This window comes from Dromaius novaehollandiae, chromosome W (assembly GCF_036370855.1).
Source record: "Dromaius novaehollandiae isolate bDroNov1 chromosome W, bDroNov1.hap1, whole genome shotgun sequence".
Lineage (NCBI taxonomy): Eukaryota > Metazoa > Chordata > Aves > Casuariiformes > Dromaiidae > Dromaius > Dromaius novaehollandiae.
This window is the reverse complement of record NC_088130.1, coordinates 42,834,992-42,862,619: the sequence shown is the minus strand read 5'-3', so window position 1 is coordinate 42,862,619 and position 27,628 is coordinate 42,834,992. Positions and strand designations below refer to the sequence as shown.

At 36.2% G+C, this 27,628-nt stretch overlaps 1 protein-coding gene across 6 annotated transcripts in view; it reads right to left on the bottom strand.

Annotated features, from left to right (window-relative positions):
- Nucleotides 1–27,628, bottom strand: part of LOC112987020 (FCH and mu domain containing endocytic adaptor 2) — an 86,510-nt gene that overhangs the window by 13,558 nt on the left and 45,324 nt on the right. For 2 of the 6 annotated variants that reach the window (XM_064499999.1, XM_064500002.1), the window contains exons 10-20: nt 26,809–26,881; nt 22,634–22,658; nt 15,452–15,506; nt 12,804–12,982; nt 12,221–12,235; nt 11,127–11,151; nt 10,255–10,297; nt 9,470–9,564; nt 5,454–5,963; nt 3,725–3,828; nt 2,451–2,580 (exon numbers count right to left, since the gene is read on the bottom strand). In XM_064499999.1, the coding sequence (XP_064356069.1) occupies nt 2,451–2,580; nt 3,725–3,828; nt 5,454–5,963; nt 9,470–9,564; nt 10,255–10,297; nt 11,127–11,151; nt 12,221–12,235; nt 12,804–12,982; nt 15,452–15,506; nt 22,634–22,658; nt 26,809–26,881 (1,254 nt within the window). The remainder of the gene's footprint in view (nt 1–2,450; nt 2,581–3,724; nt 3,829–5,453; nt 5,964–9,469; nt 9,565–10,254; nt 10,298–11,126; nt 11,152–12,220; nt 12,236–12,803; nt 12,983–15,451; nt 15,507–22,633; nt 22,659–26,808; nt 26,882–27,628) is intronic. The other 4 variants (XM_064500000.1, XM_064500001.1, XM_064500004.1 and 1 more) reach the window with 4 other exon arrangements.

Here is a 27,628-nt window from a genome sequence, read left to right as displayed (position 1 = left end):
CAGCGCCAGCAAAGCTGCCTTCGATTCCCTCCTGCCCCGGCCCTGATCACAGGCGGCAGCCCGTCGGCTGTGCTGACACAAGAGTTGATGGCACAAGCACATGGAACAGTTGCATTGACACGTTTGAAGAGGTAGCAAAACTGCAGAATAAAACTCTATCACTGGTCATATCTAAGGCAAATAGGGCAGCAAGATTAACTGAATAAATGTGATCAAATGGTTTTAGCTCAGTTTAGGAGCAAAAACTCAGGTAGTTTTAACAACAGCAGAACAGCTGTGCTGAAAATAAAAGATATGAAAAATATTGTCTGCATCTTCAATTCAGCTTTGTATTAGATGTAAATATAAAGAAGTTTTTACCTACTTGCCTTGTGAGAATAAGGACTATCACAGTAACCTCAATATATTCCCCTTTTCTTGAATGAAAGAAGTGAAACTGAGGACACGAGACCAAGTTTCACCTTGTTTTGGGGGGATGGAAGATTATGTTGTGTAAGAGTGGTTATAGCAACTTTTGATGATTACAGCAACATATAACTTGTTAAGTAGTTGAGCTTTAAAGCTACTTATATCTGTCAGACACCAGAAATAGCTGGAATAACTTGTGTCAAAAGAAATACAAATTTATTAGGTCTAGTGCATTAGGATGATTAGTTAACATTTAAGTCCGCTTCTAGTACAATACCTGGTGATGTCTCACAAAGCTTTTCAATTGTAGGAAGTGTTCCAATCAAAAGATCATCCTCTATTATATTTAAATGAAACAAAACATTGCAAGAAAACAAAATATTTCAAGCAATAATAGATGTTAAACAAAAGGTATATAAAAATATTATGCAAATGAAAATGAGAGTAAAGCATAAAGAAATAGATGTTTTAAGAAATACAATTATACAAGTCTACAAATTCCCTTGGAACAAGATAATTATAGTCAACTCTCCATTATTTAGAACTAATGGGGTAAGGGAAACATTGGATTGTGCAAAACAACCCCAAATAACACAGGCAATAGTGCAGAGTATATCCTCACACCCCCAAGTCATTCAGCCACCTGCACTGCCCTTCCCAGCTTTCCAGGATTAACTCATACAATCACTGCAAGGCCCTGCATATTTGTGCTAGGGCACGTTACTAACCTTCTCACACCTCCGTGGCAGCACACACCTCCATTTAACCTCCTTCCTCCCCTCATCGTTCCCCCCTGTCACCGTTCCCCTCCTAGGCTCTCCTCCTGTCCCACCTCAGGAGAGCTGCTACCACAGCTGCCAGGCTCCTCTTACGGTCTTGCGCGCGCGCGTGCGCACACGCACACCTGCCTGTCACACACAGGCAGGCAGACAGAGCTAGAGCTACTAATGCTGCTGCCACCGACTTCTGGTCACTTGCGCTGAGACCTGAGGAAATGAGCCTGGATGGACTGAAGCTGACTGCATCCAAAAATCAGTTATTTTGATGCATCTAACTGCTGCTTCTCAGCATTTGGGAAACTGGTTGATACAGAACTGTGCCAGCGCTGCAGCAGCTCAGGCCGGGCAGAGCTTACCTGCTCAGGCCCAGCACAGCGCAGAAGCAGCCATGTGGCTGTCAATGCACAACTCCCTGTGGGAGCCGTGCAGCCACTTTCCTGAGGTGCTGAGCCTGGGCATGGCATCAATAATGTATTTGCAGTTAACTGACTGTTAACTTAGTCTGATTTAACTCAGGACTGAAGTGGTACTACTGTTCAAGAGTAAAAGATTGTGCTTCCTTCAGTTCTGCTGAAGAAACAAGTTAAAAAGTCTCCCTGAGATTTGATACAGCCAACACTGGTTATCAAAACTGAAAAGACTTAATTTAAAGTTCTGATCCTGTAAACACATGAGCAAACATTCTGAAATCAGTGGCAGCACATGAAGATTGACTTGCTTTTCATCTTCATCTCTTCCATGTTTTTGCTTTTACTAACCTCTGTTTAGCTCATATACATCACTATCGAAGAAAAAAATTCATCAGCTTCATTTTTTGGAAACAGCAATAATAGAATGACAAACAAAAACAGCATAAAAATAACTCATTTTGTAAACAAATATATTCACTCAAACTTATTAGTATCCAAAAACGTTTCTAAAACTATACAATAACATCTTCCAGAAAAATACATGATAACATGTTGTGCTTGATGAATGGATACATGGCACACCAAGTATGAATTCATACAGTATTTTAATTTGGAAAATATTTCACAAAAGAACATGCTATAATTAGATCAACAGATTAATCTAATCAAATCCACTGTCCTGTCTCTTGGGGTCATTTAGAAGCAGGTATTTCAAGGGATGCTTGAATTACCTAGACTGGACTCACAAATGGAACAACTTATTCCAAGAGAATGTTTTTCCTAACAGGTGGAAACTAGTGGTGGATTTATGATGCCCTTTCAGAAATAAGTTAAAATGGCCAGTAAAACTTACCAACTGTAGGTGTGTTTGCTGCACTTAGGGAAGCAGAAGAGGATATTGAGGAAATGCTCTCTGCACGTGCCAAGGGAGCTGCAGGTGGTGGACTTGAATTAGACGTCAGTGGAGGGCTGAATGGCCTAGGCTTAACACAAGAGATCACAAGAGTATTAGGTAGGCAGAAAGTGATTTTAAAAGGATGAAAAAAGACTGTAAATATATAAAAGACTTCATTTAACTCCCCAATAAATACCACTGTATTTTCGTAGTGTATTTCTTCTAGTGCTTTACCTATCCTAGTTTTCAGTGTAAACCAGGGAATGTACATTTTCCCTGGAAATCAATTCCATGATTTCATAGATAATTATTAATATTTTTTCAAGTCTGCTATGTTTGATTCTGTAACAGCCTGTCAATGCTTCAGCTACATCACAGTAGCAGAACCTAAGCCTACAGCCCTGTGTGTGTGAGCAGCAAATGTGGTTTGACACAGGTAAAGGACAGCTACTAACAAACTGCAAGTGAGGCTGGCAGAAGACAACTAAGATAGCTGAGGGCTGGAAGACATGAGAGATGGCCAGAGGCGGAGAGACCTGGGTTTGTCCAGCCTGCAGATGAGAAGCCTCAGGAGGGATCTACCAGCAGTCTTCCGCTACCTAAAAGGGAGCTACAGAGAAGACGGGGTCAGGTCTTTCTCAGAGGTGCAAGAGCTATAGCAAAGGAAATCTCAGTTGAACATAATAAAAAAAGTCCTCATCATATGAGTGGTGAAGCACTGTGGCAGGTTGCTCAAAGAGGTTGAGAGACTTCCCTCTCTGTAGATTTTCAAATCCGCAAGCAATCTGTTCCAATTTTGAAGTCAGTCCTTTTTTGGGCAGGAAGTTGGACTAGAGACCTTCGTAAGTCCCTTCCATCCTAAATCTTTGGATGATTTTATGATTCACTTAACTGTTAGGGTATTAATTTAAACTTTTCAAGATTCATCTAGCTAAAAGGTACTGGAATTCCTGAAGCATCTATTTTGGTTAGGTAATTTTTTTACTTTGTTTCTATCACACTTATCACTGAGTATCTGCCTTTTATACAGATTGTGGGAACTGGACAGTGAGGTGACACACAACAAAAGCAACTCACAGTCTTCTTGAACAACTTCCTTGCCTATTCTGCCATGTTGAAACTCTAGGTATGCCATTCCTTGAATATGGCTGGAAAGTGACTCCACTGTAACAGCGTAAGTGAATGGCATATCCGAAATTGAGTTACATTGGAGAATTAAAATTAATACATACTATTTCATTAATTCCACTAAGTTTCGCTGTAGCCAACTTTGGTCTCGAAGCAGGCCTTGGAGGGGGTACAATTGTGCCTACAGAAAGAGGAGTTGTGGGCCTTGCTGAAAGAAAGCAAATTTAAGGAAATCAATGTTAGAAAAGTCACGCTGAACATAAATATATACTTACTTGAACAGAATCGTTGGAAGTTGTGCTTCTATTATAGCTCCTATTTTACAAGGCCCATTTTGTAAGATTCACCACTAAATCAAAATTGTTTTTAAAATGGGGCCCTATGATACCCTGAAAAGTGACTCTAAAAGTGGCATCGTGGGCTTTCTCGTTGCTCTCAAATGCTTTTGTATGAACTATCCTCAGAGATTTGTATGTAAAAAGACGGTTTTACCTCAGCTCCCTTTTCTGTGTAATCTATATGGATTCAGAATGTAGGACAGTCTTTCGTGTCTCACCATAAATGGAAAATTCAGGGGACTATATTTGGTCCTGGCTGACAACAGCACAACTCTGTTCACATTAGATTATGGTCTCTGAAATCCTGTTGCCTTCAATAGGTATGCACCAATGTAACAGAATTTAAGAAATGATTCTGTTGATTGCAAGAACACAGTAACTCCTCATTATCTCTGAGCCAAGCTATCAGAGGTAAAAGTGTTTAAAAACAAAGAAAATACTGCCCCCATGTCCTTCTAAACCTAACAGAAACAGCTAATAGATGGTGAGGCGAGCAGCAGTACAAAGATGCCACTTTTACATAGTCACTTTTCTGAACAGAACTGTACTTCAAAATGAATGTTAGATGCCATCCAATGAGTACGTCAGATCTAAAATTAACTTCAAAATACACGTAAACCCTAATATATGACTATATAGTTACAGCATATCTCCTGCAAATTATTTTGAATTTTTTAAACTTAAACCAGTTAAAGTTACTTTAAATGCAACTATTAAGGAGAGAATTTTCTCAGCCATTCAACCTAACTCTGCTCTCACTGAAGTAAGGGAGTTTCATCACTGACTTGGGAAGAAATAAATTTGGCCAGTACTGACCACATCCCACTTCAGAGTTGCAAACACTAATGCCAAAAATAAATTCAGTTCTGAGATATCAGCCATTCCTTTAAAATTCATCTTGTTATGCTCAAGGTAGACAGTGCACACTAAACACTGGGTGGAGTATGCTGCAGCATCACGAGTATACAGCAAGAATCATGGCACACTTGCCCAAATGTACTTTTCCTTTGCTTTATTAGTATGTGGCATTAACCATAGTATCATCTACATTTCAAAATACTGGATATTAAAAAGGTACAGTTTTTAATCCAAATTATTTCATTGTATTTAATCTGAAAATATCTATACAAAGTCATTTAAGAATGCAATTATTTTTGCTTATCCAATCATTTAATTCTTGAGATCTCTTACTGCTCTGACATCCCAGAAAAATATATTCTATTTCTAGAAAAGCAAAGCTCTATATTGTTAAGAAAAAGCAATGCCTTTAGCCGAATAATCTGAATTTTCCTTCTTCTTTCAAGCTGAATATTTATCTCAATATCCTAACCTTCAAGAAAGCCAGAGCTAATAGGCAGTTTAGTACAGTATAAATGAAAAGATGAGTTAATTTTGACATCAGGTGAGCAGTAATAAGGAAGAGAAAAATCACCAAAGCTTGCTTTTTAGAGTCAGTTATTAGCAAAGAGCAGTACACAATGCATGCTTGCCATACCCTTATTTGTATGAACACAAGAAGACACTAAGCTATAGTCCAGTAGCGTTGAAGATGATGTGGAAGAAATTTCAGCAGCAGTGCCAGTTTCTTCAATGAATAATTTTTCATGGCATATAGTATTATTGAAAAGGTCACTTTGATCCTCAGAAGCACAGCTCTTGGAAGAATTCCCAAGCAAAGCAGAAGAGGCAAGGCAGGCATTTTCAGTTTTTAAATGCAATCTCTGGGGCTCCTTCTTGTCTGCGTTTGTGTGTCTAATTGTAAGAAGTTCATCAGCAAAAGAAATCCACTGACTCTGAGACCATGAAACAGAGGACAAAGTATTGGTACTCCCTGATGGTGCTGCTGTAACACCAGATTTGCACAAAGCGCTAGTGGTAAAGTCTGGTGATGATGGGCTTCTAGACCCAGACTCTGTTTGGTGTCCAAGCAAAGACTGAGACACTCTACACCCAGGCAAATCAATGGTAGGTGAGGACGACGTCCTATCGTGCTCTTTTAGTGTAGCTGAAGGAAAAGGGAAAAATTGAAACTAGGAGCAGCACTGAAATGATAAAAATTCCAATACAAATCCAGACTTCAAAAATGTTTTCAGTATCCACTGCAGGATGCCCACTAGCTATCATGAAAAATAACTGCTCTACTAGGCTGAAATCACACCACTTACAACTGAAAGAAAAACACCCAGCCACATATCACATGTACTTCATTCAAACTGTCAACTGTGACACTTTCCACTTCTTAAGTCAAAAAATAACTCGTATTTCTTCCCTTAAAGCCCTACTTTGTATAACTTCGCTTATTCTTTTAACTTCTTTCCTATCATGGTTTAACTCCCTCTCTTTAGTGTTTTTTCTTCTCCTGTCCTATTTCATTTGTGTTTCCTCTAAATAGATTTCTGCTTTTCATCTCTTTCAAAATTGTTATTTAATCAAACCTACTCTCCTCTGTTTTTTCCAAATACTTTTATCCTCTTACCCTTAATATTTAGTAATGGAAAGATCCAACACAAACAGCTTTCCGTAGAATCACAGAGGACAATACAGTCCTGAGATCCTGTTTGATATTTCTACTGTCTGTATCAACTTGAATCTAGTGAGTGACTATGTATTTGAAGCATCATCTGCCTCAGTTTATTTCTCTCTCATCCCAAAATCTCCTGGCTGCTGTGAAGACAGCAGTTTCCCACAGGTATTCCCTGCACTTCTCTGTCTGCTTGTTGCAGTAGACGATAACAGAAGCAGCAAACACAAGGTTAGTTAACTTCCAACATCTTGCAGTTTGGCAAAGCTAGGAGCAACAGCGCTGTGGAGTGGCATGGAGAATTAAAAAGGGAGCAACACTGATCTAAAAGTGCAGATCAAAAGTGTAGGTGTCCTCTCTACAGCTCTCTTTTTGTCATCAACAAGTAGATTCACTAAGCCTGAAAATCATAGATTTAACAATGCCTTCCCTCATTAACAGGTAATTTAAATATTATTCCAAAGGCTTGCACTGCTACAGATCCGAAACAAAAGCAATGCGGAAATGTGCAAGACTATATTTTAAAATACCTAAAGACACGCTGATGAAAATGAGGAAGTTAAAAAAAAAAAAAGAACCACGTTTACAACATCGATAGCTAGCTAAAAATTTTCTGTTGTGTTTGTTCAAGACAATAAAGTTTGCTTAAAGTTCTAACAAGGCAGGATTATTCACGGATGACCACAGTTTACTTCTATGTTGCATAAAAACCACTGCTCAAATACCGCTGCAGTTTGTGTGTTCCATGATTAACGCAGAGTTACAAAACAATATCTCAAGAAACGCTTTAGTCAATAGTAAAAAGGAAAAGAGTATCTATGGGACATGTTAGGCTATGATATATGTATTTTGTATTCAATATAAGTAATTTATTATTTGCATAAACAACTTATTTAAGTTTTGGGTTGACTTTTTCAAAAGCTTTAAGCAGTTTACCTATATTCATCTTCAAGCTGATGATAACACACTGGTTTCAAGGAAAATAGCATCAGGTTAGAGCTGAATATTTTTAAAAGTCTTCAGAACTGAGCTGCGGATTATTGAGCATCATAAGCCAACCTGATTTAAATACCACTGTGAACTACTTCTGATTTAGTAAACATTTTTCCAAAATATATGTTATTAATTTGTTAGACCTTGGAACACTCACTTTCTACTCAGCTCCATGAATCATTTTACAAACGTAAATGGCTTAGTTAAGTCCTAGAACAACAATCCTTTAAATTATTATTTAGCAGCTACAGTTTACAAAAGCACAGATGTCTCAAATCCAAAACCACTTATGTCCACAGGGCACTACATTCCACTACTTTCAATGAAATATAAGGTTCTGTGTACATGAGCCACTTCCAGCTAAGAGGCACAGGCCACGGACAGAAGACTCCTCCTAGATCTGACTACAGAGCATGTTACTGATCCCAATTACCTGTCACTGCTCATCAGCTGGAGGCTACTCGCTCCACAGTTCTCCTGACAGGAGGGACTGCATGAGCATTTCCTCATCTGCATTAGCCTCCTCTCCAGGGTTAGCAATAGATACCTGAATATAGCAACAACCACCAAGCACGAGAAACTTCTAAGTACCCTCTGCCTGCCTCTGCAGACTCTAACACCAGACTAAGCCAATAATACAACTAGCAAAACACAGATTATTTTGAGAATGCACAACTTTTTTTTTCAGCATATTCCATTAATAGATATCTAAATATGCTACAAATTTAGACCCACTAGCCAATAATCCAGCTGGCTACCAAGGTGAGGAAGAGATGATCTATTGATTTCAGTAAGCTAGATTTGTTATTATAAAATATAACTTCTAAGGAACACGAATTTGTAATGGAAGAATAACTTCCACTTAAACCCTGATGATTGTGTAGCAACACTGATTGCTGCTAAAAAGATGTCACTATGCTTGAGAAGAATTAATATTTCCTGTGCAGAATTCCCTTATTTTTACATGTAGTCTTTCTTACTATTCTTCAATCTGTAAGACTGACTACAGAGGAAAAGAGTTGGAAAGCCATGATCACTAACAAACAAGTAAGGCTGATTATAATTTTTTGCGACAGGAATATCTAGCTAAAAGAAATTGCAAATACTTCCTTTCTCAGACACATGGAAGAAGTAAAAGTCTCTAGATTAAGACTGTAGGACTTCGAAGATAGAGTTGCAGTAGGTAGGTTGAAAGGAACTATAGAAGCAGCATATCTGCTACTGTTAGTAAATAATGTAGTCTACCTTAAGTCCCCCAAGAAAATCAATGCAAATAATTTAAGTAAATACTTCCAGTAAAGGAGTCCTGACATAACAGTAAGATGTGTTTTTTTGGGGGTCTCCCCTTCCTTTTTCCTAACTAGTTTTTCAACCTTCCCTCCTCTTAGCCTCTTCCCCCCAAAATACTCCCACCCATACGCTCTCTGGCCTCCCTCTCTCTTGCTGCCTTTTGGTTGTAACAATCAATATTGCCTACTCCATCAATTTTAAAAATATTTTTTATATATATACATATATATATATATATATTTTTTTTTAAGCAGGTTCCAGAAAAGCCTGCCATTGTCCTGCCCACACCAATAGCCTTCAAAATCCTGCAGCCAAGCATCCCATACAGCATCTTCTTGGCCCCCTCACCCAATTCCTGTACTCTCCCTCAGCCAGGAACTTCCCCTTAATTCCAGGGGAAGGTTTTCTCCCACTCCCCTGGATTCTGCCCACGCATTTCCCAACAGAATCATGCTTTCCTTGCAGCCAAACTCCATGGCAGCTTTGTACTAGACAGCTCATAGCTCAATAGGCTTTCCTGAAAAAAGGAAATGCATCCATCCCTGTCCACAGTGTAAGCTCATCTCAGCTCACTGTTGCTGAGGGAACCTCCATTTAAACCCTCAACCCTACTAATCAAAGTGCATTCCCTTGCAACGGCTAAAAAAGCAACAACAGAGCATCCGAAAGAATATGCAGAATACATTTTCTGCTATCAAATATTTTACCTGAGGAGGATGAGGACGCCAAGGAGGCTGAAGAAGAAGATTCAAGAGAGCTGCTAAAGAGTGGATCCCATGCCAGTAGGTCACTGTTCCCCTTTCTATAGTAAGAGTTGCAATTGGAATATAAATGAAAGATGTATATATTCATAATAATCAAATTATAACTCTGGTAATTCATCTCCTGTGTTGGTTATAGTCTTTGCATCTAAAAACAAAAACTACTCACAGATGTAGGTCAAGGAACTGATTTACACATAAATAAACTATCTAATTGATACCTTCTGTTACCTTGGCACAAGTTCATGTGTAGACATATTTCATAATGTCCATTTTCATGTCAACAAGACATACGTATTCAAGTTTATTTGTTTCAGTATATACATATGAGACTTGTACACAGATCTGTGCAAATTTTGGGCTTGTTATCTTAGGAAACACTATACAATTGTTGATAGAAACTATATGTTTTATTTAAAAGCTGAGATTTTAAAATAAAAACAGTATTTAGTAATCATGTAATTATAAATATCAATTGAGACAGATGACAATGAAGCAAATACGTAAGAAGGGGAAAACAAGTACACAGGAAGAAGGAAAAAGTTGAAGAATAAAATTCTTCATTGTTATATAATTACTCATTAACTCTTACAAGGCAATAGATACACAACTGCCCAATAAATACCCAACTCAGTCAGCTGATATTTGCAAATAGTTTCTGAGTCTTAGATTAAAATAAGACCAAATTCCCCACAAAGTGCATTTGATATAATTTTAAAAGTTGAACTCACTCATTAGTTGGAGCAGAAAGCTTTGATTTTGTTAACTCTTCACCTAAGCAAAAGATACAGAATTATGACCAAAGCTGAAACATTTGATTAATAAAAACATTTAGCTTCATTATGAAAAGATATTTAAAGTTAACAGTTGCAGATCAAAACTAATCATGAATTACTAAAATGGAAATGAGAAAATGTGTTATTTGTGATGATACAAATTCAGGTGCTCCTGAAATACCTTCTAAAAGGAGAGGACTACACAAAGGAATGCATTTGGGGAGGAAACACTGATCACCCGAAGGTTCTTCCTTAACTTATATAGCTTACATCAATTTTACTCTTCAACAAACCACTGCTTGACCTGACCTGGTTTTCCACTGGGGGGGGGGAGGAAGAAAGGTTAGAGACTAAAGCTCTATCCTCCATGGCAGTATTACAAGCAGGATTTGACCATAAAACTGAGAGAGAGGGCGAGCGAGTGAGCTTTGCTGGTTTGTGGATCGCACTAAACTTGAGAGGATGGAAGGGATTTAAGAACTAACACAAGAATCATTTCCACAAGGTCTCTCCTTTGGGTCTGGAACGTGTTCCTCATCACTGTCTCAGAACAGGGAACGGCTGAGTGTACAGAAAATGTAGAGATCTGCGGGTGGCTTTTCATAGCTAATTTGAAATTTTGATCAAATAATTTTTTCCTTTGAATTTACTGTGGGTAGTTCAAACTCAGGTACTATTACGGTACCTAGAACTGAAAAGAGAAAGCTTTTTTCTATTTAAAATACTAACATTTAATAATGTTATTCTTTAACAGTAAAAAAAATATTTTTCATGCTAAGTTAAAGAGACTAGCGTAAATAGACTAACAGTTAAAGAGTCACACTTACTGGATGAATTTCGATTCATTTGTGCCTGAAATAGACAAAAGTAGAAACAAATGTTTACAAACTGTCAATTAAAACACTTAATAGTTCTGGAGTTCATGTTTCCACTTTAATTTCCCATTAGATATTTTGGTTTCATTGCCAGAGAGAACACTCTGGAGCTTGCAGAAGCATGACCAGAACACAAGCCAGGGCAGAGCAAGCAGCGCACCCGCCACCAGGAACAAAGACTGCCAGGAGCAGACAAAAGGACCAGGAAATGCAAATGCTACTGGGCCACTGTAGGCAGGCACTGGACTAAATAAATTTTGGGGGAAGCAAATAGAAAAACAGCAAATAAAATTGAAAGTGAGTTAGCAGGTGACAGCTGAAAAAAAATGAGGAATTGACAACTGGCTGAGGAGTAACTTTGAGAAAATTAACCCCTTTTAAGTATAACAGATCTGTTACAAAATGGTAACAGCAGGTTTGTTCAGGTCACTTCTCAGCCATCATCCTTGGGCTTCTATATTCTCATACAATAACGGGCTCTGCAGACCTAGTGGCTAGGTACTGCTACGCTCCACTGTCAGAAGCATTTTGGACTATTTTTTTTCCTGTTGAAGCCAAATTGGTTAGCCAAATTTACAGGTATCCTGCACTAATTTTTATATGCATCTTAGGTTTCTGCAGATAATGGGGAGTTGACTAACAATACATGTATGTCTGAGATACCACTATGGAAATAAAGCAACTTCGGCACAGAAAAGAGAGACAGAAATGCTACTGAAGCCCTTATGTACTTAGAATTTGACACAATTCTATTCATACACGATTCAAACCATAATGCAATTCTGTACCTTTCTACAGTGCCTTCTTGCTGGAATCTTCATGTTCTTTAGAAAGATTAATGTAAAATTGTATAACCAAGGCTTCAGTAAGTATTACTAAATTCCTTTACAGGATAGGTCATTAAAATTTAACAGCTTTCCTACCACACAGCATGTCTGACAGATAGGAATAGAAATATTCCTAAGTTTCCCCCAGTAACTCCTTTACAAACTGCACTTACTCAATTTTAATTTACAAATAACAATAAAAAGTCATTCTGTACTTACAGGACTGTGTCTCTGCTTTCAAAATGTGGGGGAAAATGGGAAAAAAATCATCATTAATGTTTTAATATATTATGCATATTTTCCTTAAAAACAAAGCCATCCTTATTCTGATCTGAATATTGCACTGACATAATTTAAAACTGTTTATTTATAATCTCATTGCTTGGTATAAAGAATCATTCCATGGTTTGGTGGGAGTACATACAATAAAAATGTGCTGTAAAAATCATATGTATCTGCATATGACCTGTTTTAGAGGTTTGTATATTACTTAATACTAATCAGTAAACTATGTTAAAAGCCATGCTCAGCTAATTCCACATGTATTCAAATCTATTGCAGTGGCAACAGCAGAAAGACAAGGACTGAGCACTGCAAAGACTCAAAAGGAAAGCTAAAATCTGAAAAGGGAGAATTACTTAACTTTACATTGGGATAAAGTATATTGAACACAGCCTAGAGAAATAATCATCAAACTTGAACCTAGAATCCATTCTGAACAGGAAAATGTATGTTTACACTAAAGATTCCTTACCACTCCTCTTCTATACTAATTAGAAATACAAGAAACAAAATTACTTACAGATACTGCTGGAGAAAGAGCGATGTTCCCTATAGATACTTTTAATTCATCCAAGGAAGCCATTGTGCATTGAGAGCTATGATTTGGCTGTACAGGTTTTATTTCTACATGGAACCTCCTGGGTTCATCATCTTCAGAGTCAGAATCACTGGATGAATAGAAATGGTTCTCTTTGGTATGTTTTTCACAGTTAAGGTAGAAGTATGTCAAATCCATCTACTTAATGCATTTCTTACATACTCTCTACAAAATCCATATATTAAGTAAACATCACAGATAAATACTGCTGACAAAGCTCTTTGTGTACTTACACAGACACTTCAAATACATCCACTGGTCAATATTTATACCTCAAAGTTATACTCTGGCCTTTATATTCCATTCATCTTCATAACAGTAGTCTGTTATGGAAGCCACTATTACATAACCAAAGGACTGCATATTTGAAGGCAACAGGACAAATGAAAGGTTCTACAGTGATAGAAGTTCTGTATTTTAAATTTATGATTTGTGATATTCAGCTAAGTATTGTAATGCACTTACGGAAAAAGCATGCACTGTAGAAATTTTTTAAATCACGTGAGGGGAAGTACTGACCTTTTCAAATAACAGTGCAATACCCATGGCAGTTAACAAGCATACAGTAGAGAAAGCAGCAGCAACAGCCACCATTATTTGCCCTTTTTGCAGAATGGCACTGAAAATTTTGGAACAAAAGATGCTAATTACACAGAACGCTGTACAGTAAACACTTAGCAGCTTACAGCATTGCCATCCTTGACTAAAAAAAGAACAACGAGAACAACTCAGTGCTCAAAATAAGCAAAAATCTACAGATGAAATTAGCCTTGGTTCTTTATATGCACAGGAATTGCACTGAACAAAGCTTTGAAAGGCCTATGCCAACAGTCTTTAAAGATGTACTCATTGTGACAAAAACCAAAAATTCGCTCTACTCAAAAGCATAAAAGTTTCTTGTTATCCAGGTGAAGCATATATATTCTATACCTCACTTCTGTTATTCTCACTTGGAAAACACTAGCCATCTGAATGCAATCTCTTCAATATATTCCCTGACAAAGCTTAACTCTGAACCATAAGATAATTAAAATCCAATTCAACTGAAAGAATCCCTGAGATATCGGAAAGAGAACTTTTTAGACATCTTCCTGATACAGATTACTTGCAAATGGCTCACATGTGAAAAAGACAGTTATAAAGATAAGTGATTTTAATTTCACTAAAAGATCTCTCACCTTGGAAGTTGTCACTCAGTTTCAAGATAAATTTCTTACCAATCATGCTGTTACATGCACCTCTTCTAAATTGGCATGAGCTGATCTTTGAGATACTGGGTCTATTAAATTGTTACTGGCAAAGATCAATTTAGACCCAAATGCCATGTACCGAGAGGTCGATCAGTGATTTTTAGGCTCCGTGTTTTTCCAGCACTGAAGACTGGCCTTCATACGACTGACTGCAACTACAGCACTTATAAAACAATGTCCTCCAGCAAATCATCTTAAGAGTTCCCATCAACAGAATAAAAATTCAGTCTTGCAGGCTGGCGGGGGTGGGGGGGGTAGCCATGGTCACTCCTGCCTCCATTTCATAAATATATACAAAACCATGAAATAATGCCCCTCACAAAGCTCGATAACAGTCTTTCACTTTTATACTGATTTTGTAAATAGGGGATAATACGATTTTGTTTTAAATCAGCATAGGAATCTTTGTTGGGAGCAACTGAAGCTTATTCTTTAAAGTTGATGAAAACAGAGAAGCTATGATGATGGACTGATCTCCACTTTTGACGGGTTAAAAAATTTAACAATTTAAAATAATTGCCAAGTGTAGGTTTACCTTTTATCTTACCTGTACTTCCCCCAAAATAAGGGAGTACATTTCCAAAAAGTAGCTATCTTTCTACCATAGCAGGCTTGCTTAGATCTACAGCAACTATTCCTAACTCTTGAGTAGAGCTTCCCTCTGTTTCTGATGGGAGAAAAGAAGAGGACAAGAATCTTTTCCTTCAAAGGACAAGCAGCGAAAACCATGAGCCTCCATAAAAAAGACTCATAACAAAAGCCTATTCTACATATCAAATCTATTATTAAAAGTACAATAAAAGCACCAATTAGAAACATCATGTGGTGGAATGACTTCATTAAATAACAGAAATTCTATTTCTAGACTGTTGGAGCTCCCAATCTTTTTAATGATGTTATGAAAAAGGGGGGAGGGTGCAGGTATACAATAGATAACCCCTCAGCATGCTTAAAAGAGAATTCCATTTTATGAACCCTGTGAAAGCTTTTCATGGAGGAAGATCTGCATGGTCACCTTAAATTTTTTGTTCAGGTGTTGTTTTTTTATTATTTACACTTCAAGTTAAAAAATTTCTCTTAAAGTTCTTAAGACATTTCATCTAATATTCTTTTCAAAAAGTCCCTCCAGCATTTATACACACAAACTCACAAAATCCAGGCTAGACAAAACTTTGTACTTTTTCTGGAAGCTACAAACATACAAACACAAAGTTGCAACATAAGCATGTCATCTTCCTTTACTTAACACTTTAATCAGTACTTAACCTCTTCAATTGCAAAACATCAAATAACTAATCAAAATAAAAATCAAAAGGATATTCTGTGTTGCTTCTGGCTTAATGCTGTATCCTTCATCATCTACATCAGGAATATTCTAGAAACAACAAAAAAAAGGTTATTCACTATTAATTATTACACAGTTATCTCAAGTTATGCTCTACACTTCAGAAGCTGCGTGACAGATAAGACCACTCCAGAACAGAAAGCGACAAAACAATCCCCAAATTCCCACCAAGAACTGACAAGTTCTAATGAGGCTGCATTTTCTGGTATTTATCAGAAAGGTCAGAAGCCAACAGAAGCTTTATATTTTATAAAATATTTAATTAGGACATTATATATTTTATATTTTAATTACACAATATAAAATACAAACATTGTTTAATATTTTAAAATGTTGTATTTTAGATTTTAAATATTTTAGATTTACTTCTAAGTGTTAATTAAGCCTATCATGCTCTTGGTCCCAAATATTTTCCTGATTTCTACTTCTAATTCTTTAAGCTAAACCAATGGAGGCTCTGATGGTGCAGGAACAAAACCTTTATGGAGTACTAGCCAATATTTTAATATATGAGCAAAAACATTCCAAGTTATACAGGATGCAACTTGTTCTCTCCCCCTTGAAAAGGCAGCAAAGCTTGTACTGTTGCTTTAGCAAAGAACATTCAAATTAGTTAAAAAAGCAGTGAAGAAACTTCAAATCTTACAACAGGAGTGCTCAAAATCAAGTTCCCAAAGTTTTAATTTACACATGACCAGCACTGTCCTGGATTTTTAAAGCTAATAAGCATCCAGGAATTTCCATCTAGTTCAACTGTTCTGTTCTTGCAGGCAATTAAAGGTAGCTTGAAGATAATTACATTAGAAATCATTTAGAGATTTTAGCTAAGCACTTCGTTTCATAAAGGTGCTTTGGAAGAAAGAAAAACAGTCTCTAATTTAATAAGCTACTTCTCTAATATGATAATCTAAAAATTAAAAATATGCCCCCCTCAAAAAAAAGAAAAGAAATCACACTCGCATGTATACTACTTATAAAGGGATAGACACAAACATACAGATAGTTTCCCCTATCCAAAACAGAGGAATAAAAGAGTAAAAGCCCACTAATGACTCTGTATCCATAGTCAGTCTACACGAACTGATAAGATGCAATGGTAATTACAAAAAACACAAAACCAGATCTCTTCAAAATGTAGCGACCTTACCAGCTATAAATTTCTAATTAAAAATGGTAAGATTCATGTACAAAATGATTTATTCTAATGTATCAGTTTATCCTTGCTCTATTAGAAAGTATCCACTGGGAGGCAGTTTGACTGAAAGAGAAATATATGTAACGGCCAAAAGATAGTAAGACAAGAGAAAATGACTTATACTAGAGACTTCAGCTAGCAAGCAGACACTTAACTTCACCTAAAATGTGAAGCAGAATGTAAAGAAATGTTCACCTTGAACAGCTTTTGAATTACTGACAAAGATAACATACAGTATGCTTGTCTCTCTATTTCTTTTATAGGTATCACAAATGGGATGTCTGATATTTTACTGAGAAAGATTTTCCTCTGTACAGCTCTCTAAGTGTAGCACTCCTGAATTAAATGGAAAGAATTTAAATGCGGATCAAACCTTCTGCTAAAAGGAGCAAGAAAAACAATATTTTAAAACAGATGTAATTAATATGGTACCTAATTAAATTGTGCATCAAACTATATCTAAAAAATAATCGTTACGTGCAAGCCTTAAAATATGGAACATCTAGATTCAATTTCCCTTTTGAAAAAAAACTAGAAGACCTGGTCTTCATCACTATGTGATTTAAAAAAAAAAAAAGAAAAAAGAGAACACACAAAAAAGTAATAAGAGTAGGATCACACGGTCCAGTACCTTAGCTCCACTTGCTCAGATCAGGGTTCTTATCTACGCTTGACCTCAGGCTAACCTTGTTTATATACCAAAAAATACTAATGAAACTTGACATCAAAGTAAACAGAACGAAAACATATAGCTAGAGGGTAGGTACATGTTTCTACAATACTACAACTTCTGAATTCCGAACCAATTCTAGTTGTCACAATAGGCAATTTTCAATACATAAGGATCATTCATGATTAAGAGGAATTGAAAAAACAATAAAAGTCTTTAAATATACAACATTTACTTTTTCTTCCAGCCAGGCCAAACATGTAAAGGATATTATTACTGAGGACACGCAGGAAAAAATGACAGTAGCTGGCAAATTTCTGAATTTATATGTACACTATTAGAACTAAAGGTTGGAAAAGATCTTTAACGTACCTTTGTATTGACAAAGGCAAATTGTGTCACATACCAGCAAAATCTTACTTACAAATTAAATAGTAATTTCAAAATGTATTTTTTCTTAGTGAACAGTTCTCCTTACTTCCTGAAACATTAGAATTTTATTTATTAATTCATTATGTAACAGCAGCAGAAGACACAGCCATTTGGGTGAGATATACATTCACAAATCTGAACAAAGCCATTTATATTTACTTGACTGAGTCTCCCTCCCTGCTCCACACTCCTGCAAAGACAGAACAATATGTAATGTGGTGGATCATCGTGCATCTTTTAAGTACCAGGCACGCAACACTCAAGAGATGATTTTCCTAGCATGCTGAACTGAGGAAAAAACATAACCTCCACATATACGTGTGTCATTTCTGAACTTCAACACAGAGGAAGAAGGCTGAAGATCTTTACAAACGTTGGTTTTCTGTAAGTAGCAGTTACTAATATGATTTGGGGATGAAGGTCTAGCCGCCCTACCCAAACACTTTATTTGTAGTTTTTAGAGTGAAAAGAAAAGCTCAACATGAATGTGACCTGAACTCTGTGGAAGTCACTGGAGAGGTGGACTGACAAGGCCTCACATCCTCAGAGGTTCTGTTGAACAATCAAACATACAGCTAGAAAAACAGTTTTCCCCAGGTTTGCAGATGTAACACAACATAGCCCTGACTAAGGTAATAAACAGATTTAAAAATACATTACAGGCTTTATAACTCTGTCTTTGCACCCATACCTTCTAAAAACTTTCTGGGGTGAATGTTTTAAAGAAACAAAACATAAGGACAAAATAGATAACAAAATAAAACTGCCTATACAAAAAGCCTGAGGACTAAACATTTTATTCCCAAAACTTATTTTTAGAATTCCAGTCAATACTTTGGATCAGATTCTTTGCTCTATCCAAAAGCAACAGAAGTCACACCGTTACCATGTTACTGATTCCCCTGAGGTCCACACAAAGGGCAAGAGGGGAACATACGGAGCATACTACAGCCTAGCTACTTCATTTGGCCCTTTATCAGCAATTTTAGCACAGCTCCCAAGTTGGTCACAGGGTCAAGAAGAAAGAAACCTTAACTGGATTTCAGCTTGATTTTTGCCTATTTTCTCTTTTCCTGGGATATCTACAGTGGCTATAAAACTTCCTTTATGAAGTTCTCCTGAGGGCATGCTTCAAGATACTGCTGAGCTGAATAGCTCACTGTTTCTTTTTTTGCAAGATTAACTTTCTACCATTCTACTGAACTGGATTAGACTTCCTGTGCAACCAGAGGAGGACCAAAGCCACCTCAAGGTAAGCAGATGAAACTCATGGCCTGGAACAGGAGAAAAGGGGCCTCTCCACTTTTGACATCTTTGGGGTGTAAAGGTAGCTCAGTATATCCTTAGGTTGAGACAGAGATGTGACATATTCTTAACCTCCTCTCTTTAGGCTGCATAAACCTGAAAGACACAGAAAAGAGGAGCCACTCACTCTCTTCCATTGCCCGGGATGCAGAAAGAAAGAAAAACAGGGACTCAGAGTGCTCCTGTCTTGTACTGTGACTACAAAGCCTTGTACCCTGTGTCAAGAGCAGCTATTCAAACTATGCCAGAATTAAACATTACCAAATGCAAATAAAGAAAAACAAAAAAATTCCATTAAGTTTACACTTGCGTCCCACAAGTTAAGAGTATGATAGTTCCAAATTCAATCAATCATTCCTTAGCAATAAAAAGGTGTCTAATTCTATAATTACTCTATAAGTATTAATTATACTATACTTATGTTACATATGTAAATATGTTATTGAAAAGATTTGGATGCCTCAGTGTATTTGCTTGCATTCCAGTTTTCTGTGGAAAAAGCATCAGTATCACACTCCATGTGTCAGTGGCTCCTCTTAATTACTTCTGAACTTACTGGACAATTTCAAACGAATTTGACAGACAGGACAGAGGACTCAAAGATATCTGCATTACTATAGTCTTCACGAAAATATGCAGTCAAGTAGAGGAGACGGACTGCAGATCCACACTCAGATCTTACCAGTCCACAAGAGGAACAAACACCCTCACCAGAGGAAAAACTAGAGCTCACATCCTCCTACACACAGAAGGTGCCCAATCCCTAGAGACATAGCAAATCCAAGGAAACAAAACAATTAGTTCTGCTCGTAGAACTACTTGTTAGGTAATAAATGCATACCGAGCCAAACTTCAGTTGACACCTCTTTCCAGTGTACACACACTTAACTTCATATTTTTCTTAATTACCAAGGCTTAATTTAATGGAACAGTTGCACGTGTAGATTGACATATAACAGAGCAGGAGTTTTAAATCTCCTGCCATACTGTAATTTGTATTTAAACAGAGATTGCTTATTGAAACAGTCAACCTTTTCAACAGATACCTGTTCTCAGATCACAGCTGCCTTCCTACTCATGATCATATAAAAACCTCCTACAGCTGTTACAAAATTTCTGGATAGGAATTAACTATTATTTCAAATGCATTAAAATTATGTTTTCCAATACATATAACCTGGCAGCTATAAATCAGGATGCATACAAGCAGACAGTTTCCCACAGATAAATTCAAGAACTTCACTGTTAAACAAAACACACCTTAGGACCATCTCACTGTTTTGTTTGTGAAAACAGAGAAGTAATATAAGTTAGAATACACTGCGCTACACATTTTCAACCAGTGAGAAGGCTGTAAAGGAACTAGCTACACAGTATATATTCAAAGATCTACATCACCTAGGACTAGCTGATAAAGTACTGAATTCAGTTCTTACTGGAGCCTTAATTTTTAAAGTTTCAGTATATTTATCTTAGCCCTTAAAACTATAAATAATTGTAGAGCGATTATCTCTTACATTCCTTTCACATAAGAGAACAATCATTAAAATTCTTGACAAATAAATAAAAGCGACATTTTGGAAAAAGGTCAGGTTAATAATATAAAAGACACATTGAGATTTTCAGTGAGTGACCAAAGCTAACCAAAACCATGACTGGGACACCTTAAAGAAGTTGAGTTTTCTGAGGGCTGGCCCTTGGTATTTTCTATCAATCACACAAAAATGATAATAGCTTTCTATGTTATATTGTTTTGCTTTTCCAAGTTCAAATTTCTGAAATGTATAATTATTACAAAGATGTATACAAAGCAAATCATTATAGAGATACCAACACAGATAGCAATAACTATTCAGATCAAGTTTGAAAAATGAAACAAAAAGGAAACCTTCGACCTTCAAACCTTCAAGGAAAACAAGAAGTATCTGAAATGGGACCTTGCAGAGAAGGCTGCCAGCCTTAGAATATTAGAGCACTCTGGGGACAAGCTGATCATAAGGGGTGAATGAATCTCAGCTACGGTACTCTGCACCATTTTTCATGGGAGTGACTTTAATGGCTTCTGTTATTAAAGGATTCTGCCATTTGGAATAATACTGTTGCTTGCGAAAAGCAAGAAGAAGTGATAGACCACATTCTAAAGTCCAAATGCACTCATAAAACGTTGGGCACAAAACAAAAGAGAATACAAGTATCACTTCTGTTTTTAGGCACTACGAAAATTAGTTTTTTACCAGGTATAAATTACATCTAGACAGAACAATTCACTTATATGTTCATACGGTGTGCCTCATGCAGCCAGAAACAATGTCAAACATGTTTTCAGTTGAATCTGTTGAATTAATCATTAAAAAAAAAAAAGGGACCAAAACAAGCAAGTAAGAAAATAAACACTGCAAATCAAAGCCAGTTGCGTTTTACTCCAGTGACTCAACCTGAATTGTCAAAAGACATTATCTGCATTAAGGGCTTGATAATTCTAGGGATAATTCTATGGTACTTTACTTTAAGTGCACCGAGAAAAGAAATCTGCTTTGAAATTAAGGTGACTCTGTACGGGATAAAAAGCCTGTCTCAAATTATGTTTACAAGGCTGATCATATACATATACTTGATTATTTGGTAAATCTTACTCTTCCTTATTTAGAGAAATCGTTCTACTAGATCTTTTTAAACCAAGTTTCTAAATCTTTTTTTAATATTAGGTACTAAAACTCACAGATATTGAATGCAAAGAAGAAAATTCATGTAACTGGTGAACTTGGAAAGTTAAACTGTTTAATATAATTGACATCTAAATAAGCCAACTGAAAAACAAATCAGTCTACAGAAAATCACTTCAATCATTCTGTAAACATTTCCCTGCTGTGGTCATATGGAGTCACATTCTCTGTACCTATAATTCAAGACGACATCTACGTTTAAGTAAACACAAAAGGCTCAGTTCGGAAATAAAAAAGCATTAACATATCAGTTTCATTTGCAACCACCTCCTCTTTGAAGTTAATAAATAAAATTGTAAAATGAATCACAGACTAAAAACAGCAATGAAAAATAGACCATGAATAAAGTGTATCTAGAGATTCTTCATTTAAGGCAGTATTTAAGCATGTATATTCCTACACTCTATTAGCAGCAGTCAAGCAGAACTCTATTTTAGAAGGATTTCCCAAAGAGACAGTAATAAGGACAGGAAAATGAGGATGCAAAGTTAGATCCACAAGAAAGTAGTGTGAAAGATTAGCTCACTTAGAACCTATTAGTTAATTAATTTAAACTCTATGAACCTTCAAAATAAAGTAGCAAATAATAGCAGTGAAAACATGTTCTTTAAAACCTAAAACTGTTAGGAAATATAAATGTGTTACTGACACACCTGCATGCTGCCTAGACTATGTTCTGAGCAAAATTAACACTTTAACTATGTCATCAAAATATTAAAACCTCTATCACAATAATAATACTTTGTGAGACCTGGATACAAGCCAAGTTTGGTTAGACTTAATGGCTGACAATTTTAACTTACGTATTTGTGTGGGAAATAAGTCTACTTACAACTGAGTCTGCATCTGGACATTCCCTATTAAAAAAAATAAAGAAAATGTACAATTATAAAATGTACAAATTATTTTACTCAAACAGTTCTGTACTTCCTTTAATAATTTCAATTAATTTGAAACATCACATTTGACCCATTTGCCTCTCAAACTCTAAAAATTTACAGTACAAACCTGCATTCAACAGCATGACATTTAAATAAAAGAAGCTGAAAACACTGTAGAAGAAAAATGTACAATAAATACTGAAAACCCAAAGTTGCAAGACGGCCCAGCTCACATCGGGGCAGGGGGAGCGTTTGGGGTGGGGGGAAGAATCAAGAGAAGACAGGAGTACCAGGCTGTATTTAAAATTACATTTGTGAATACCCACCATGTTTTGCTTTTTAGGCAAATATAATCAACAATTTTGTGTAGATGAATATAATTTAAGAGTCAAGTCCATAGATGATGTGCGTAATAAAGCACAGTCACCAATCATAACAAAATTGTCCACATGCAATTGCAAATCATTTTCTACAACAACCAGTTCCTAAAGCAATTAAGACTACTCTTATGGTAAATTCAGAGCTTCTCTCTTTGGAATCTCGTTCATGTTTGTCAAGGACAGTTGCAGTGTAGAAATGAACAGCGATAAGTACCAGAAGGTGTTGCAAAAATAATAGTGTGTCCTTTCTAGAATTCTTTTTTTTTTTTTTTAGTGGTTGGCAGAAAGACAATGCTTGCAAATACGTTACTCAAGTGTTAAACTGTTTCCAATATAACTTTTGGATTCAAAGAGTAGTATTTTCAAAAATGAATGACATGGATTCTCTCTCACTGATGTATACAGATAGCAGAAGCAATTACACTTAAAGTAAATGGAAATACTTGTGTAACATACAGGCCTCTGTAATCTGCACCCTGACATAAACCCACAAGTGCAAGCGTAACTGAACAACAGTCTTTGTACATAGTCTAGTGGAACATCCTAAGAACATACTTACCAAAAAGAGAAAGAAAATTAAGATTTGTAACAAACTATCTTTTCTGAAAGGCTAAATGGGTTAAATGTACAAACCACAGTGTCTTTAAAAACAGGTATGAAAACTTGCAAACATGGAAACATTAATATGGACCTCAGTACAGCTTGTAAAGGAACTGGCAGTGAGATGAAGGATCCTGCCTTCTCAGAGAGGCACTGCACAGAAGAAAGCGTGTGCTCTACTTCACTTAAGTCTTACCTCCCCCTGCTGGCTCAGAAAAATTCATAGCAAGAGAAACAGCTACTCTAAAAGCTATTTTACAGCTTGAAGAGACAAAGTGTTAGACTTCTCTCAAAAGATATAAGGAACAGATTTTATGGCATCTGGCTTTAAAAAATATCTGTACAACACAAACAAGACAGACAAAAGTCCATAAAACTTAAGAAATGTGAAAAGATGATGCAAGACAAACTACAATGAAAACAATATAGCTCATACTGAATATGTTCAAAACTAGCTAGCTAATAGATCTCAAAAAGTAACTGTAAGTGTAGTAGCATGGAGAGGAGCATTGAGAGGATCTCACAGGATCTATTCTCAGGCTACAAAGGAAAAGTAACTACTGGTGAAGTTTGAAAATGACAAAGGCTGGAGAAGTAGGAAATGAGGACATTGAGTTTTAGATGTGTGTGTTTTTACATAGCTAGACGCATAATCTTTTTTTCTTTCAAGGTGAAAGAACAAGTTCACACTTCCAGTATAAGGTAACATACCCAGAAAGTGGGGACTCTCTAAGGGAATTTAAGGATTGTAGCTAACAACTAAAACAGAAGTTGGCTTGTTTTCCTCTCCTCACAGAAGAAGTTTCTGATAATAGACTTCTGTGATGTAAAGCCTGTAACAGGGTCATTGACTAGAAGATGAAATCTGAAAAGATTAGACTAGCAATAAAACTTTTTAAAGTGATGATAAATAACTACTAGAATATTTTACTTAGGCATAAAATGGATCGTCCATTATTTGAAAACCCAATATGAAAATGTGATGTTCTTGTTGAGTTAGAGAAGGATTAATGTGAGAATCTGTAAAAATCTACAGCATGTGTTATATAGGAGGTCAGTATCATGCAGTCATACTGCTTTCTTTCTGACCTTAGTATCTATTCAATTCTGTATTGTATGTATATATAGATACAAATAATATAGCATAAATCAAGTTTTAGTCTGAGTCATAGGAAGTAAGCCAACTTTTTTCCCATTTCAGAGTGGCTGCACTGTCTGACAACATCACTGTGCCACGCAAAACAATTTTTCCTAGAAAGAGACACCCATCTTACCTTTCAACATTAAATAAAACATCTTCAGGAAAAGGCAGTTTTTGGAAAAGTATCCAGATCCAATGGATCAGCATACACAGATATGAAGTGTTTCACATTGTATAGAAGCCAATAGTCAGCCCTCAGTGCCCAAGAAAATTCTTCTGTTACAGCTCAAGATAAAACACTCTGGGGTCAAGATATGCTAACTGATATATCTGGAAAGAGTCGATCTGGGAACTTTCTGGCCTCTATTGGCTCCAGAAAAATGCTATTAACAGCCCTAAATCTTTGCTGGGGCCAGATAAAATTTCATCATCTGTCAAAGAATGGACAGAAGGAGATGCCTGGTTTGCAAACAAGTTAATACATGACATGAAATTAGTTTGAGTAATAACCCACATGGAGGCCAAAACAATTTTTTTGTTGGACAAGAAAAACAGATAGCTTCTTTTTTTTAAATATATATTAGTACTCAATGCTATCAAAGAGACTACTTTCCAAGAAAGTAAATGCAAGGATCAAAAGGCTAACAATCGAACAACATACTTTTTGGCTGCTATCTGACATTGCAACAGTTGTGCATCACAAAAAAAATGTCTTTACTAAATAGGTTTCAAGAGAGAAGAGATTACTTTAAAGAAGTGTACTAAAAGTATTTAAGACATCAAAATCCTCAAATCTTTATACCACTCTAATTTAAATATTTTAACTAAATCATAATCAGAATAAGTACTTGTAACAGAATAGTATTCTCAGATTACTGCTGCCCAAGATCACACTATCTACATTTCTTTCTCCATCTACTTGAGCAGGATAAAGTATGCAAGGCAGAGTGTGTGTGGTGGGGTATTAAATCACAGAAAGAACAGAAATATAAAGGAATGATGTAAAAAAAAAAAAAAAGTACCACCTTGGAGTCCTAGTGATATCAAAATAGAGAGGAGAAAAAGTATTGTTTGGAAGTGTATCACTGTTGTAATCAAATAACAAAAGAACAATAGCCCTAAGGCTTCTGCACTTTGTATATATAAACATGCACTATCTGCTCTTCTCAGGTCATGAATTTCTAAGCATGTTTTTCAAAAACTAAGAGTGGTAAAAAAATTTAAAATAAAAAGAATGCTTAAAATATTGCCATTCTGAAAATATTTCTAAATTTCTAAGTTTCTTTTAAATTACAAGCTATTTTCTGTCAAATCAAACTCTTCTATTGAGAAAATGCTTCTAGAAATTATGAAAATAATACACTGAAGTATAGTAACCATAACTACTCATACACAGCATACTACCAATCCATCTAAAACTTTTATTCAAACTCACTTTCTGGAATGTCTTAATTCCTGAGAGACAGAGAGCACAGGCAACAAATATGACAAAGGGTATAGCTGGAATATCCATCATGAGTTAAAATAATGTTCTTTCAGAAATGAATGTGCATATGATTTATGGAAAAACATTCCAAGATTTTTTTACCCTTCTACTACTGCACATAAGAGTTTTTCTAACAAAATAATTAAAACCTCAATTCTGCAAACACATACTTAGCTATACAGTACCTCTTCCACATCCAAAGCTCTTATTTGGGCAGAAGTACATATGAGAATCACATTATCTACAGTGTTTAAATGTCTGCACAAGGGAGAACTACTTACCTACGCAGAGGAAACAATGAAACATATGAGTAAACAAGTAAGAATACATTTATATTGTTTACTTAACATCTTTAGTTACAAAAATCTTAAATGTCTATAATGTTTTCATACTGATAGCATTCCTTTAAACTTTCACTATAAAAATCACTATTTTTGTTAATCATCAGCTAATGCTTATCTCCACATTTTTATTAGTTTCCATACACGATTGAAAGTTTCAAGCTGGAAATATACTTACACACATTCAGTATCTTTTTCTTTTTTCATTATTCCTGATAAACCAAAAGGTTTTCTCTTCCGTGGTTTTATCCCTATGGAACAAACATTTTTCCTTTAAAGATCAGAGATGAGCATATATTTAGCAACACCCAACACTAGTGCATACCAGTGTCAATACCTTCTAAATGCTGCCATAATGAGTGACACAAAAATCTAACACTGGGGTAGACATGGAGCCCAACTAACGGAATACAAGATATCTGCAGCATTATTCCAATATGTTGCAAGTAACACCGCAATCAAAGAATTAAATTAAGAAAAAAGGTTAAAGTAACACTTTAATGACGTAAGTCATTATAAAACTGATTTGCATTGTACATGCAACTCTCCAAGTAGGGTATTTATTTTATGGAAGGTGGGTGCATTGCTAGTTTTGAGGGAAGGAACTCTGCTCACAGAAACTCAACAGGAGCTATTGCTCCTGCTGAGCCTGAACAGCCAACACGCACAGCTCAGGGACTGAACCCTGCCCCTCCCAGCCGCTGCAGTTCAACACGCTCTTCTTATTTCCCTGAGTGGTCCCGGCAGCTGTGAGCCCCAGCCTCTCAAGTAGGATCTTGGTCCTGTGAAAAAGGGAATGTCTCTAGGCTTTCCAGCTGATGCTGAGCTCATTAAAACCCAGTGCTGTAGCTGGCTCTAAGGCTGGCTCCTACTGAGTCAGCAACCATGCCTTCCCTCTGTATTTTCTTCCCCATTTTTAGCATTGGATACGTATAGCTATAATACAGAAAAGAAGTCTTCTTTCATACCCGTTTAATGTACTGAAAATAAAATATATT